The 17,122-nt window shown below is 29.6% G+C and overlaps 2 protein-coding genes across 2 annotated transcripts; both read right to left on the bottom strand.

Moving 5' to 3' along the window:
- Positions 1 to 3,244: 3,244 nt before the first annotated feature.
- On the bottom strand, positions 3,245 to 3,834 carry LOC135961413 (uncharacterized). The gene is made up of 2 exons (XM_065512913.1): positions 3,814 to 3,834; positions 3,245 to 3,736 (listed from the first exon to the last, which is right to left on the bottom strand). Exons 1-2 carry the CDS (start codon positions 3,832 to 3,834, stop codon positions 3,245 to 3,247), a joined length of 513 nt encoding a protein of 170 aa, XP_065368985.1.
- A 4,439-nt stretch (positions 3,835 to 8,273) lies between these two features.
- On the bottom strand, positions 8,274 to 8,837 carry LOC135961412 (uncharacterized). The gene is made up of 2 exons (XM_065512911.1): positions 8,817 to 8,837; positions 8,274 to 8,765 (listed from the first exon to the last, which is right to left on the bottom strand). Exons 1-2 carry the CDS (start codon positions 8,835 to 8,837, stop codon positions 8,274 to 8,276), a joined length of 513 nt encoding a protein of 170 aa, XP_065368983.1.
- Positions 8,838 to 17,122: the final 8,285 nt, after the last annotated feature.

The following is a 17,122-nucleotide window of genomic DNA, read 5'->3' as shown; positions in this document are numbered from 1 at the left end:
TATTAAATTTAAAGAAAGCCTTTTTAACCGTCGGATAATTATGCAGCATACTTAATGATTTTGAAGAATCTGCTAAATATGCTGCGAATTCCGCTTCCGCGGGAATATTGAGTAACACTGTATTTTCTGGAGTTTCTGTAATAAATGTTAAAATATTATGGTTAATGTTTTTTAAAATTATTCTGCAAAGCGATTAGATAATTACCACAAATAGAAAAATCGAAGTAATTTAACATGTTACTCTCTGAATTGGTTGACGTTGTGATGTCCTTATCAGACATTTGTTGAACAGCATCCTTTGCCATTTGAATAATGTCTGCTTCAGTGCCAATATCAAAATTTGGGTTCAAAGCTTTTAACCACAGACACTTAATTGGTGGACAAAGAAGAGATGCCACAATTGCTGTTTTGACGGTTGCATCTAAGTTATAGAAATTGTTAAATCTTTTTTTCGTCGCCTCCATTAATTTTGTAGCCATATTTTTCAGATAACCACTTCCATCTTTCAATTGTATTTTGGCAAATTTTATTTGAATTGTGGCTAAGGATGGCAACAGATAACCAAATAACATGCCGTCGTCTTTTTGGAGAAAGTCTATAGCCTCTGCTATTGGTTGCAGAAGCTGTAAGTACTCTTCTAAATATTCAAAATCACTGTCTAGAAAAATTTCAATATTTAACTTTTGGCATAGATCGTAGAGCTCGAACTTATGGGACAGTAAGTCTTTTATACTATCGTATAAAGAGTTCCATCTTGTTGCTACAGGGTATTTTAACTGAGTCCCCAAAGATCGCACTATCTGTTCCGATGACTTAGGCCTGTTAACTTTCGCCCACAGCAAGCTGCACTTTCTCAAAACCTAACACAAAAGCAATTTTAAAATTGAGAATAAACCTGAAAAACCGTTAAAGTATTTTGGCAAAATAAAGATTTGACTTACTTGCTTATGCTTTTCATAAATAAAGTTCTGTGATTTAATAATTATATTGAAATCAGTTGTCGCGACTAAATTTAGTGTGTGGGTTGCGCATCGAATATGATTTGGTAAAACCAGTTTCAAAGCACGATTTGATGAATCTGTTAATTCTTCATCCAGAATATTGTCCTCGTCTTCGTTGGTTTCTTCGCCGAGAACGCCGAATTCTTTGAAGGCCTTAACGAAATTCGATCCGTTGTCCGTTGTTGTTGCTACCAAGTTGCTAACATTAAGACCGTATTCGGTATGAATGTCGTTTATAATTTGACCAATCGATTCAAAAGAATGGGTACCTCCAAATCGTTTGCAAGTTAGCGAAATTGACTTTCTTTCAAATTTTTCATTCAGCCAATGACATGTGTACCCAAAAAAGCTGCGGTGCTTTGTAGACCAAATATCTGCTGTGGTACAAAAAAAACTTCCACTTTTTATTATGTCCTTGATTTTAGCCTTAAAGGTGTCAAAAGTTGAGTCCATTAGCTTCATTGCGGTTGGCCTACACATAACTTTTAACGTCGGATTTGCAAAATGCATCAATTCTTTAAATGAATTTGACTCCACAAGTGACACAGGTAGCATATTTTTAGCAATAAACTTAAGGACAAGTAAGTCAAATACTGATTGTGTTTTTGGAGCTTTTTTTTCAACTTTCATCATCAACTCGTACTCATCATATATTTTTTTATGTTGCGTGCGTAGATGGCGAATAAAATTTGATGTCACATTCAATGAGCCTGATAATATCTTATCGCAATTGTTGCACTTTGCCATGACTTGTCCTTTATTAAGTTTACTTATAGTCTCCTTACGCTGTAGAAATAATGTCAAACTTAATAATTTATAATTTTAGAAGCAAATTTCAAACCTTTGTTTTAATTGAAAAAAAATGTCCAAAAAGCAAACTCCTAGGCGAGCATTTAGTAGATTCTGACGATGTTGATTCTAATAATGTGCTGCTATCCGTCATATCTGCAAGAGCAACGCGCGAGATTTTAAAGGAAGATGGTCCGTCTTCATTTGTATCATCAAACAATCGTTTTCTGGTTATTTGTTGAATAGAATATGTTGGATCCATCGACTCATCATCATTTGAGAAATCACTTGCTGATGACATTTTTAATAGTTAAACAAAACAATATTAATTTTTTGATCAATCACAAGAAACTTTAAACAATATATTGACTCTCAATCACAAACAATAAACTATAATCAAAGCCATCTTTGACGACTCAAAGACATTAGAATCTTTAAAATTCGATTGAAAAATTTTCAAAAAAGAAATTTTCCACAATATACAAATATTTAAACAAATAATTATTGCTAAAGTTTAAATCTAAGAATTTTTTGTCTTTGGACTATATTAGGTGATATACAAAACGTCTTTTACATAAAAAATTAGTTGAATAACAAAACGACAGTGATGCTTACTGTAGATTTACTTACAAAATCAATTCAAATGAGTTGGAAATGAATGGCTAATTCTTTTTTCTAATTCATTTGTATTAAATCAAAATCAATTCAATTCAAATGAATTGGAAATGAATTGCTAATTCTTTTTTCTAATTCATTTGAATTAAATCAAAATCAATTCAATTCAAATGAATTGGAAATGAATTGCTAATTCTTTTTTCTAATTCATTTGAATTAATTCAAAATCAATTCAATTCAAATGAATTGGAAATGAATTGCTAATTCTTTTTTCTAATTCATTTGAATTAATTCAAAATCAATTCAATTCAAATGAATTGGAAACGAATTGCAATTCATTTTTACCAAATTCATTTGAATTAATTCAAATTTCATTCAATTCATATTTTTGTGTGAATGATTCACGAATTAATTCAAAAATGAATGATTCATTTACAGCTCTGGCAAGCAGCAAGGAAATTGGATTGAAAGACGATTTTGCTTTTGACATTTTCACAAAATTCTCCATTTACTTGATTAAATATTCTTTTAATAATACTGAAAAACTAAATCCCTCATTGACCTTGCCAACACAACATTTCTTGATTTTATGCAACTATTCTCAGTATATTGTTCATTTTTATAACAATAAGTGCAAAAAATAGTAAATTATTAAGCTAATTATAAATATTGGAGCAAATCTGATCCACATTACTAGAATTAAAAATAAGTGACTTACTTTGATATTCAAATTCGCAAATTAGACAATTCCTGGATATATAATGTGGAAATAAAACTTTATTCAAGCGTTTCATTAACAAAACAAAATAAATAATATTTATTTTTAAGGTGTTGGATTATTAAAATATCTTAGGTTCCACCAATGATATAGTCTCCACATATATATCAGCTGGTCCAGTTAATGTCACACGAAGTCTATAATAACCCTCCATTATTACATTTGGCAAATTATCGGTGGACAGAGCGCAATTATTAATTGTTATATTACGTTTTGTTAAGGGCTCCTTAAATGTATTCGTAATAATTGGAGCATTTTCACAGCACTTTTCCGCCACCGGCTGTAAAATATGTTTGTAGTATTTATTCATTACGCTGGACAATGATTCATTTTGAATGCCCATTGGAAACATGCTGTAGGGGCCATCACGATATCGGCTTCTTTCAATGGTGCCACCAACTTTGACATCATCATAAAAATCGACTTTGAAATCCATGAAACCACTGAAGCCATATTTACCACGACCTAAACGTACAATTTCATATTTTAAGTCTAAAATATCGGGATTGCTGGAGCCACTACTCATCTCAACCAATTCAAATGTCCAGCGTTGCTAAAAGGAAAGTAAAGATAAATTAATTATTATTGTTGGTATCTGATAAAAAGTTTCCTTATATGTAGTTTTATTACTAATGGTCCCGTCGAAAACATGCTGATGGTGTTAAACAATATCCAGAATATAATAATAATTTTCGACATCATCTTAATAACTGAGTGCTTTTAAGTGTTGGATATTTATTTATATTTATTTAAATTGTAGTAAATTTGTGTGGTTAGTTTTATACAATATAGTTTAATTGTTAATAAATAAACCAATTATTTAGTCATATTTAATCTTGTTTACTATTAAATATATTTATTTTTAATTAGACAAATACGGTTAACACATTTTTCAATCACTATCTTTTGTCAATCATGTACATTAATTTGTGTTTAGTAATTTGGTTATAAAAATTAACATTTTTTAAATATCTGTTTTTAACAGTTATCTGAATTTGAGACACTTACACAATGGAACCGATTACATAATGTTTTAAATTCAACCTCTTTTAAAAACTATTTTTACCACTAAAATTTCCTGCGACTATAGAGCAGGTGTAGCTGTGTATTTGTTTTGAATTTGTACTTTAAACACAAAGTGGGGGGCGGAACCTCAAGCCCCCAAAGTGGTGTATCTCGGATATATGAAAAATTAAAAATGATGCCAAATTTTTGTTCTCCATCCGATTTCATTTTTATATGTGTAGAATCTAGCTTGAACTATATTTTATCTCTCATAGTTAACGAGATATTCACATTTGAAAATTAAAATTTGATCCAATATATATTTTTGAATTACCAACAAATCTATTAGTATTACAAAAAAATAATTATATCAAAATCGTTACTAAAGCTACGTACACACGATTGTCAGATTTTACAATATTATCAGAAAAATTTTCAGAAAATGTCTAACAACCGTGTAAACTTACAATTTTTGTCTTACAACGTTGTCAGAAAAAGTATTGTCAGTACATTGTACGACAATAATATTGTCATACAATCGTGTAAACACCTTACGTTGTCATTGCCAGATCATTATAAGATCATTGTCAGATGATCCTTTAATAACCAATTTGAATTTATGAGCTCAGTATTTCATTAACCTATTATTCATTTAATAAAACTTTGAAATCAAAGCAAAATCAACTATTTTTAAGTGCATATTTTTTATATTTTAACATATTTTATGCGCATAAAACACTTTTTTTAGAGCATATTTTTGGTTGCCCTGATCATGACAGTATGACCTACCAAAGGGTAGTAAAACCCTATACTCAGTTTGCCCATTTTGGTGACCAATTTTTATTTTTATGGGCCCCCATAGATTCTGAAAATCAGTGGGCTCTCAAAAAATGGTGTCATCAATTTTTGGCCAAAAGCTAATTCAGACTTGGTGATACCGTTTAACTTTATATGGCAATAATATAGCTAAGGGTCCGACAAACAAATTTTGTTAACATTTTTTCCCCAAACAATAGCTTTTTCGTGCACTTTTTTTGAAAAAAATATAGTAAGAACAATTTGTTTTTTACTTTTTTTTAGAATAACTTCCAGGGACTCCTAATTTTTCACTACCAATATTTAGTAAATCTGAATAACTCTTGTGAACATATCAATGCATTATGAACGTGTCTAGTCCCTCTAAATAGCACATAAAGATCACGTTGTACCTTAACAATTTTCGTTTCTACTATTTTTGACGCTAAAACAATGATTGTTTGTTAAAATAGTATGATCAAGTTCACACTTCTATGTTGTGCTGTATTATTTAGTCGGCTAAGGTGTTCGGAATGGGGATCAGTGGGAGGACCCTTAAAATCACACATTTAAAAAAAAAATCGCCAAAATTTATCAAATTGTTCGGAGACCATTAGCAATAAATTATGATACAACTCCGGCTCGTCAGTTCGTAACTTCGGCGAAGTACCCAAACTTTGCGACGATTTTTTGCTATTTTGTCTTCATCCTCGCTACGTTCTAATAAAAATGTAATTAAAATAGTTGCAAAAGCTTTTTTCTGTTCCATAATACTTTAAATTTCCGACTTTTTCAGATGACAATTAAAATTTTCTGTCAAAAGATTTGAATTTTCTTCTAACAATGTCTAACAAGAGATCTGGTTATTTTTGCCATACAACAATCTGACAACCGTTTGAACTGACAATTTTTGTTGGCATATAAATTTATTGTTTGACAATTGTCTGACAATGAAATTGTAAGGTTTTTTTTACAATCGTCTAAACTGACAATTTCTCTTTTGCTAATAATATTTCATTGTCAGTACATTGCGAGCACATTGCCAGATCTGACAACATTGTAAAATCTGACAACCGTGTGTACGTAGCTTAAGTCAAAACTAAGGTGCATTTAAATTTAAAAAAAAAATGTTAAAAAGTAGTTTTTACTTACATTAATGTTTTGTTATACAGAAAAGGGAAACAAAATAAATAATGTGTCGGAGCTGTAAATGAATCATTCATTTTTGAATTAATTCGCGAATCATTCACACAAAAAAATTAATTGAATGAAAGTTGAGTCAATTCAAATTCGTTTCCAATTCAAATGAATTTGTAGAATTCGATTCTAATTCAAATCAATTTGTCAAAGTGAATTGCATTTCATTTGAATTGAATTAAATTGATTTTGAATTAATTGTAATGAATTAGAAAAAAGAAACTTAATTTTTTATCAAATAGTGTGAAAATATTATTAAAGGTGTGTTTAACCCTCAAACCCGCAATCTTTAAGAAGCTAAACAAATGTTGTCGAATAATTTTTTTTAGGGTAATTATGACCCAATAAACTCAGAACATCCATCAGAAACTACTTTGCAAATTAAGTTAAGGAACCAGGTGCAAAAAGGTGAAGAGTGCCTCAGGGCACTGTTGCCGGTTTAGGTGTAAAAACAATAATTATGATACGATTTTATTGAAAAACTAATCAAAAAGAACTAATAAAAAAAATTTCGAATACATCGGGCGACTAAAAGTTAGTAAAACTTTGATTTAAAAAAAAACATGACACAAAATTTCACGCGTTAAAATTATGACATCACTCACAAAACAGCTGACAGAACAAAAACTAAAAGTCAGAATGCATTTTGACCTTCGAGGGAATTGTTAACAAATCTGTAACTAAAGCCGCAGTTAAATTTAAAAAAAATTATAATTACTTTTTGTGATAATTGGTGTTTTGTAATATATGCCTTGAGGCACTCTTGCGGGTTAGATGATTAACCATCATTTATTGTTTAAATAACCTAATATTTGTATATTGTGGAAAATATCTATTTTTAAAAAAAAAATTTCAATCGAATTTTAAAGATTCTAGCCATAGAGAATAGGCATAGAGCGGAAACTCTCCTGTCAAAGACCTAACTCAGTTGTCAGAAACCTAATTGGTGAGAATGTATTAGTAGAAAAAAACTATGTGAAAACAAAAACAACACTCGTACGTGTGATTATTTTGAGCAATTTTTTTGTTTGGGTTTTTTCTAGTTTCCGCTCTATGTTCTCTATGATTCTAGCAACTTTGGATATCAACATAACATTTTTTTGCTGTCAAAGCTTTGTTCGTTTACTCGAAATTCTGAATATTTTCATTTTGTTGGGAGAAATTTCCATTTTTCATTCCCCCTAGATCAACTCATTTTTGATTTCATTCATTTGAATAACAATTCATTGTTCTAATTCATTTGAATGAATTCAAATTCAATTCATTTGAATTGAAAACGAATTGCAACTCATTTTTACAAATATATTTTAATTGGATATGAATTGAAATTCATTTCTGCCTAATTCGTTTGAATTGATTCAAATTTCATTCAATTCTTTTTTGTTGTGAAAAGAATTAATTCAAAATTTAGCTAATTCGTAATGAATTAAAATCAAAAAAGAATGATTCATTTACAGCTCTGTAATGTAATTTATGCCAACTTTTCTCTAATAGCATAGCTGCTTTCAAATAACTTAAACCACTTTCGTCTGACCCAATATGTTCCTAAATATTTTGCCGCCATCTTAGTGTTTAAAGTCTAAATAGAATACAAAAACTATTTTTAATATTGCTACTCAAAACTCGAAACCTCAAATAAAATATCCAACCTCTAAACCTTGACCGATTTGGTTCAAGCATTTGGTTTTCAAATAACGGACAATAATTATATATCTTGTGAGCATCGAAAATGCAAAACAAGTTCCACCTTAAAGTGCAATTTATAATGGCAATTCGAATGTTCTACCAATGCCAATTTATCGTTTTCCCCTTTGAACAATTCCCCCTCCCCCCATTAATATTCAAAATATCATGTTTTTTGGTGAAATTTTATGAAACACTAATGTGAATCAGCGCTAAATTTGCTTCAGAAAAAATAAGTTTTTGAAAAGGTTCAAACTATTTATTCGAATTTGATCCATCTACACTTTCGCAATCAAGTTCTATTTAAATATTTAATTAAAAATCCGAAATTAATGCATTTTATTTGCCCAAATAAATCTTCTGATCACTGTAACCCTAATATACATATTTTATTGGATTCCGACAACTCACTAAAATATCTTATTTTCCACCAATGATAAAGCCTCCACAAACACATCAACTGGTCCAGAGGATGTCAAACGAAGTCTATAATAGCCCTCCATTATAACATTTGGCAAATTATCGGTGGACAGAGCGCAATTATTGATTGTTACATTACGTTTTTCTAAGGGCGCCACAAATTTACTCTTAAAAATTGGAGCATTTTCACAGCATTTTTCCGCCTCCGGCTGTAAAATAAGTGTATAAAATTTATTGACAGCACTAGCGAGTGGTTCATTCTCAACGCCCATTGGAAACTTGCTATAAGGACCATTTCGATATTTGCTTCTCTCAATAGAGCCTCCGATTTTAAGATCATCATACAAATCAACTTTGATGTCCATAAAACCACTGAAACCGTATTTTCCGCGACCTAAACGTACAATTTCTAATTTCAAATCGACAATATCGGGATCACTGGTGCCACTTGTCAGTTCGATCAATTCAAATGTCCAGCGTTGCTGTAAAGAAAGATAAATGAGTGTATTTCCTTTCTGTATTTTTTTACTTACTAGTGGTCCCGCCGAAATCATGATGACTGCATTTAAAATAATACAAAGTATAGTGATAATTTTTAGCATTCTCCCGGCTTAATAGAGCTGCTAATTGTATATAATGTTTATTATAATATGGTTAATTACTTAAATATATTTTATTTAAATATAGTTAAGTTTTATTTATTTTAATAATTATTATATAAACCAATTATATTTATGTATTTACTTGTACTGTTTTTTTATTATTTTATTAAACAACTACGGCTAACATATGTTTTAATTTTATCTAATATTTATCATTTACTAGCTGTCTGTTAATTTGAAAACATAATTTAAATGTTTCGAAGCTCAGAAACTAAAAGTTATTTATGATTGCTAGAACGGAAAATTGTAGCTCATGCTTCCATGTGAATTCAACCGTGACTGACTGATTTAACATCGCTCAGCCCAAACCCCACATTTTTCCCAATGCAGATCCAATAAGAAGACATTTTTGGAAATACGATGGTTTGCTACCCCATGTAACTTTTAAATCGATAAACTTAGAAATAAATTTCAAATCGTATTCTTTACTCATTAAATTGGTACTTTTTAGAAATTCTAAAAATTAAGGGGTAAAATTTCTATTTATTTTTGGTACTTTTTTCATAAAATAATGTTTCTTTATAAATTAACATAGCCATATCAATATTTTATTAAGACCTCACACTACATACTGAAATTTATCATTTCTATGGCCATAAAAAAGTACCAAAAAGGGGTAAAAACGGGAAAACACATTCATTTTATTCGAAATTATCAAGTCAATTTTGATAAAAATTTAAATATTAACTAACAGGGTGTTATTTGAAACCCGAGACTAAATCCAATCCCAATCATTGGATATCAAAAATCAATTTTTAATATAAAAAACTGAAATACCTTCCAGCGTTAATAACTTCATAAACAGTTTTGTTATGAGCCCACCAGGAGCGGGACCAGGGGTTCCCAAAGTAGGCCACCTCGGGTATGTTCAATTTTTAAAATGATCCTATTTCTTAGAAAAAAATTACACATATAGAATCTCCTCGTCGAGCACTACATAATACTATCAATTATCTCTTATAGCTTAGGAGATATTCGCATTTGAAAATTTAATTTTCAATATTTTTACCCACCCTACTCCAGTTTTTTGGTGACCGCGGTTCCAAATATTCCCCGATTTTATCCATTTTTAGGATTAACAATAGATCTATATATCAAATAAAGAAAGAAGTGTTTAAAACTCATGACTGAGTCCAAAGTTATGTGCATTTGAATTTTAAAAAAATTTAAAAAAAAATGCGATTTTTCGCAATTTTTTTGGGAAAAAAGTAGTTTTATTCTTCTTAAGTTATCTAAAAAAATTTTAAGAGGATGTATAATGAATTTGTAAGTTTTGAAAAGCTAACTTTACGTCAAATGCTTTAAATGAAAAAAAAACATTTATAATTTTTGATACCAACGGGATCATGTCCATTCAAAAAAGGCCTATTTTTATGTAAAATTCAACTTTAGGGCAAAAATTCTCAAATCGCATACTCGATATCAAAATATAGTAACCTATTTTAGATGGCCCAATATGTTATTAATCATTTTGTAAAGGGTTCCGATAACCCCGCGAAAAAATACCATTTTTGGAATTTTTCAATACTTTTTTGGGAATTGCGGGATTCCTGAATATAAATTTCAAAATTTGTTTTTATTTTTCCATTTTTAATAAAAAAGTCTATATATGTGTAAAATTTCATTAAAAAATATTCATAAATCAAAATTTTATTTCAATTTGAAAAAATTTGTATCTATGCAAAAACTCAATAAAAAGCATTTTTTGTCATATTTTTCAAAAAAGTATTCCATGAATTTTTTAATTGTCAAAAGTTATATACATTTTTGAAAAGTAGATAAAATTCTCTATCCATTGATATATAACATGTCTACCTTGTGTTTTTTACGTGTCAAATAAATTAGGGAAAACTTAACAACTCGCTGAGAATTTACCTAGCACTGTTATTTACATTCATAAATATGGTGTTATGTAGGCAACATGCTTTTTTATGAATTTCTATGTTAGGTAAATTATCTGCGAGTTGTTAAGTTTTCCCTAATTTATTTGACACGTAAAAAACACAAGGTAGACATGTTATATATCAATGGATAGAGAATTTTGTCTACTTTTCAAAAATGTATATAACTTTTGACAATTAAAAAATTCATGGAATACTTTTTTGAAAAATATGACAAAAAATGCTTTTTATTGAGTTTTTGCATAGATAAAAATTTTTCAAATTGAAATAAAATATTGATTTATGAATATTTTTTAATGAAATTTTACACTTATATAGATTTTTTTATTGAAAATGGAAAAATAAAAACAAATTTTGAAACTACACTTCCTCTTTACGCATGTGAAATTTCATTCAAATCGGAGTAAGGGTTTAGAAGTTACAGATTTATTTCCCTCTTTTTATACCCTTCACCATCAGTGGCAAGGGTATATATGAGTTTGTCATTCCGTTTGTAATTTCTACATTTTTCATTTGCAACCCCACAAAGTATATATATTCTGAATCGTTATAGATAGCGGAGTCGATATAGCCATGTCCGCCTGTCCATCTGTATGTTGAAATCAACTTTCTGAAGTCCCCAAATAACTTACATACACGAATGATACATCAATATCTCCGAAATTCTTCCGACTCGGTTGCTATTTAAAATCGAGAAAATCGGTCCACAAATGGCTGAGATATAAGGAAAAAACCAGGACAACCACGATTTTTGACCTATGGATATCTAATGATAGATATTTCAAAGACCTGTGCAACGACGTATATAAGACCATAGTAAGTTGGACCTACAAAATCGGAAAAAAAATTGTACTTGTATGGAAAAAAACAGTGAATAACAGGAATTATAGATTCTGATGATTTATCCAAATTCTCTAAAAACAAATCGATATAACATTATCTTTAGATTTCTTTATATTTTTTAAATTGTATTGCAATAATTGCTTCAGATAATTGCAAGGACACAAACTCATTTGAAAATATTGATCATACGAGTATTTCCTGACAATTAAACTTCATTTACTAATTGTTAAAAATATACTGCACAATGTTTATAGCAGTCTTAATATTTATTTTCAAATATTCGATAAAAATATGAAGTACTAGCAGAACCGGTTCGCTTCGCCACCCCATTCAGAATAACATGTGTCTAGTTTCATGTTTATTGATTCATTGTAATGTGGATTCTAGCTCATTCGAAACGTATTTTTTGAATAAAAACAAGTAAGAGAGCTATATTTGGTTGTACCGAATCTTATATACCTTTCACCAATTTATACTTCAAAATAAAAATTTTAAATATTTTTAGGTAAACAAAATTTATTTTGTCCATAGTCGTTTTTTAAATTTGATGGAAAATTTTGTTTTTTCGAATTGTAATTTTTTTGTTTCAATTTGTTTAATATTTAGCGAAAAAAAAATGATATTTTTTTTTTAATATTTAGCGGAAAAAAATTCGGGTTAAAAAATATTTTTTCCGATTTTGACCCATACTAGGTCCAACTTACTATGGTCTTATATACGTCGTTGCAAACGTCTTTGAAATATCTATCATTAGATATCCATATTGTCTATATTAATGACTTAGTAATCCAGATATAGGTCAAAAATCGAGGTTGTCCTAGTTTTTTCCTTATATCTCAGCCATTTGTGGACCGATTTTAAATAGCAACCGTGCCGGAAGAATTCCGGAGATATTGATATATGAATCGTTTATGTAGGTTATTTAGGGGCTTCGGAAAGTTGATTTCAACAGACAGACGGACAGATAAACGGACATGGCTTAATCGACTCCTCTATTTATAAGAATCCAGAATATATATACTTTATAGGGTCGGAGGTGAAGGGTATAAAAAACTACCATAAAAATCCACACTTTGTATTCCCAGTCAACATCATGGAAGCCTAATTTAATTTTTCTGGGTCCATTATTATAGAAAAACCAAAAATACATTAAGTGGAAGGTATCTAGGGTTTTTATCCCGGGAATTCCCGGTACAAATTGACGAAAATACATAGAAAACAAGTTAGAACTCTATTTTGTTCACCAAAAAACAGTGAAAAGTTTTTTACAGTTTTTTGCTTATATCTCGGCAATAATAGACCGCTTATTATTATTTATTTGGGGTTTTTCGTATGAAAATTTAAAAAGTGAATTCATTATTTATAGAATTTATTTCTTATTGATTCATTCTAATTTCTTTAAATTTCTTTTTCAAATCCATAACAAAATAGCTTCAAAAATTTATTAAATGATTACATTTTTCTTCAATTCAAATCTAGTACAAAAAGGCTTAAGACAATTTTTTTCAATTAATTTTGTAAATGATTTGATTTAACAAAAATTTTATCATTCAAAGTTTGAATAAATTCTGTTATTAATTAACTTTAAAGTTAATTAAATTAATATAATGAAAGGCTGACATCATTTAATTGCGGATTAAGATTTTAGTGAATTAAACTCAAATTGTATTAATTAATTTGAAGTTCTGATATTTAATTATTATAATACTAAGTTTTTATATGAAATTTCGCTATAATATTCCTAATTTACAGTATCATTATATATTTCGGGAATAGCCGGGTACCCGGGAATGTAGAAAAAAAATTTCCCGATTCCCGGGAATCTAAAAAGGTCGGGAAATTAAAAACCCTAAAGGTACCTTTTGTGAATTCTAACTCATTCTAAAAAGTACTATTAGTTGGAAAAAAGTACCTGTAAGTCCCCTTTTTAGATTCCCAATCAGTCTGAATCATGTGTGTTTAATTTCCGGCTTATAGGTTAATCTGACAGCGTCAATTCAGTGCTTAGTTCTGATACATTATTTGTATCCGTTCCAGTCGACTTATTCAAACGGTGAATGGCGTGCGAACCTTCAAGTCACGCTCATGTATTAACAAAACTAGATCGATAAGCACGAATTGCACAACACCTCTGCTTACAATAGATAGCTATTTTCAAATCCAGTATCATAAGCAAGACCTGCTGATAAACCTGCATTACCTAATATCTAATTCCAAGACTGCAATCTAGAAAAATGTCGATGCCTGTGTAAATGTCCATTGCATGCATATAGTTTTTATGTTTTACAATTTTACAAATAGATAAAAATCACTTTAGAGTACTTAGTTGTCGGGATACAGAGAACATGAATTATAATAACTTGTGAAGCACTTTTTGGTTCGTTGTTATCTGTTATCTATATCTTATTTTTTAAACGAAGCCTCGTTAACACTCGCCCTGTTTACTGTTAAATCACCGATTATATTCACAATCTGTTAACTATGTATTCCGAACATCGATTAATAAAAAATATTTATGCATATATAAATACATAAAACAATTAATATTGAACCAGTCTAGTGAAATGCAGTTGATTGAGATATTAAAATTCTGGGTGCTGCTCATCCAATTGTTTTATTCAATATATGCAGGACCAAACGTGGGTTTAGAACTAACTACATATATACCTATATTTATATTCATTACAATTTATAATTTTTTTCTAGCAAAAATGGACCTATGATATTCTAGAAATGTCCAGTAAATCATCAAATACTGATTGGATCGATTTAAACTTCAATGTGGAACGTATCAGTCGTGGCAAATATGGTTTTAGCGGTTTCCTACATTTCAAATCGGATATGTACGATGATTATAGTGTTGGAGCGCATTTGGAGAAGAGTAAATTTAGAGCTGGACCCTTTTTTAAATTACCCATGTCAATTGATAATATTACTTTATCAAATGCCATGAATACTTACTATAAAGATATTTTGATGCCCACTGTACAGAATTGTAACGTTAATGCGCCATACTTTGAGAATGAGTTTGAACAGCCGCTGACAAAACGTAAGATTGTATCGAATAAATGTGATATAGCAACGGATAATTTGCCCAGTGTCATGATGGAGGGTTATTATAAGATGCGAATTGGGTTTTATGGGGAACATAGTGCTTATGTAGAATCATTGATATTGATCGAGAATAAATAAAACTATTTAAATAATTTTCGTTTGTTAAATTTGAATAAATATGAGAATAAATCGTCCCCTTAATAAAACAATAGTGTATAATTTTTTTACCATTTCGAAATAATTGAGTTTAAAATTTTTGTGTTAGTAGACATCTAAAACAAAAGTAATATTTCAATTGGACTTTGGCCCACTTTGTGGAAGTAGAATTTGGTGTATATGCTTATACACTATTGTTTTATTGAGGGGACGAAATATGAATTTAAATAATTTCTTTAGGTATTAGCTTAGTTAATTCTATGTGTTTTTCAGCAAACATTTTTTGCTGGGATACTACTTTGGCACTTTCTATACTATTCAAAATAAATCAAAATAAAAATAGTTTTTTGGAATTAATTTCGAAAATAGATATTAAAAATGTTCAAGTTTTATTTTCTTATTTCAAAAATAACGATGCTTTGACCGATACCAGTACTTTTTGCAATACAAAATAGAATTTCTTATTCAAATCGAGTCATCAAATCTTTCCCAATATTTTTTAACTTAAACATTTTTTACTTTTTGCCGAACTTTTTTACTTGGCGAAGAACAGCTGATGCTCTTGTTAACCGAGTTAAAAACAAATTCAACTAGTTTTTTATTTAGAGTCGAATATAATGTCAGAAGTATAACTTGTCTATGATAGACCAAAAGTCCACTCTTAAATAAAGTCGAGTTTAATTCTTTAAAATATACTTTATGTTTGCCTATGATTATGGGACAATCTCTTTCATTGTCCGAAGACGATGTCTGTGGTGGTGTTGTCGAATTTGGATTTCTCTTGGGGACTTTTTTCACCGCACGTTTCGTAATTTATTCATAGTAAAATTTGCTAAATTTAACTTAAACTAATTGAATGAACGGCTCCTAAAATTTATCAATCCGACCAGATAAATTTTGATCAGAATTAAAATTTTAATCTTGAGGAATTCCTTAATAAAATAATCGACTAACCAAAACATCCGCAGATTAAACTTAATTTAATCTCCAATCTTCTAGTCACAACCCTGCCTGAGGCCATCATAATCACATTATGCTATTTGCAAATACGAATTCAATGAGCCTAATAGCAAATAACGAAGTATGTTTATATTAAATTACCATTAATTTTAAACAAATAGTATAAAAAATTGTGTTAAAAAGGGATACAAATTCGGTTTATTTTGTGAAAAGTAGTTTTGGCACTTTTGAACCCATTTTGGCACTAAATATATATGTTCAAATCTCATCACTGTTATACCACGAAGGAAGCTTTAATAGATGCGATTATAAGAGCATTGCAAAATATTTAACAAGGAGACGATTGATTGTCGCTGTGATGCAGTAAGTAGAATGATTTTTGTGGTCGTTAAAGTGATTTTCGGAAGTAGGCCTTATATAGGTCTATTACTAATTTCGGACCAATCGTTATTATATTAGGTAGCTTTACTTATGTATATAAGAAACTTATTTCTATTGAATTTCATTTGGATACCAACATTTTGAAGACACTTATGCTTGCTAATGTTGTTTTAAGAAGTGGACAGTATATGGGAGCTATTACTAAATATCCACACAAAATTGATTTATTTTTATATAAAACTTACGTCTGCCGAAATCTGTGTGGATACCTATCCTATTTCAGAAGAACATATGATGGCTAGGAGAAATAATGGACCGTTTATACCCAAATTCAATAGGTTTCGTCCTTTATACAAGCATGTACCAAATTTAATCGAATTATCTTCAATGAGACCTGCAGTTTGATTACATTTTTACGCCTATGGAATGGAATAGATTGCAAAAAAAGTAAGAAAGCTATATTCGGCTGTGCCGAATCTTATATACCCTTCACCAAATTATACTTGAAAATAAAACTTTTAAATATTTTTAGGTAAACCAAATTTATTTTTTTTCCAAAGTTTTTTTTAATTTTTTGTAAATTTTTTCCGATTTTGACCAATTGTAGGTTCAACTTACTAAGGTCTTATATACGTCGTTGCAAAGGTCTTTGAAATATCTATCATTAGATAGACAATATGGTCATTAATATAGACAATATGGATATATTGTCTATATTAATGACTTAGTAATCCAGATATAGATCAAAATTAGGCCAAAAATCGAGGTTGTCCCCATTATATCTCAGTTATTTTTGTCGATTTTAAATGGCAGCCGAGCCGGAAAGTTGATTTCAACATACAACGGACAGGCGGATATGGCTATATCGACTTCGCTATCTAT

The sequence above is a fragment of the Calliphora vicina genome, chromosome 5 (genome assembly GCF_958450345.1).
Source record: "Calliphora vicina chromosome 5, idCalVici1.1, whole genome shotgun sequence".
Taxonomy (NCBI): domain Eukaryota; kingdom Metazoa; phylum Arthropoda; class Insecta; order Diptera; family Calliphoridae; genus Calliphora; species Calliphora vicina.
The sequence above is the reverse complement of the archived record's forward strand: the minus strand, read 5'-3'. Positions and strand labels throughout refer to the sequence as shown.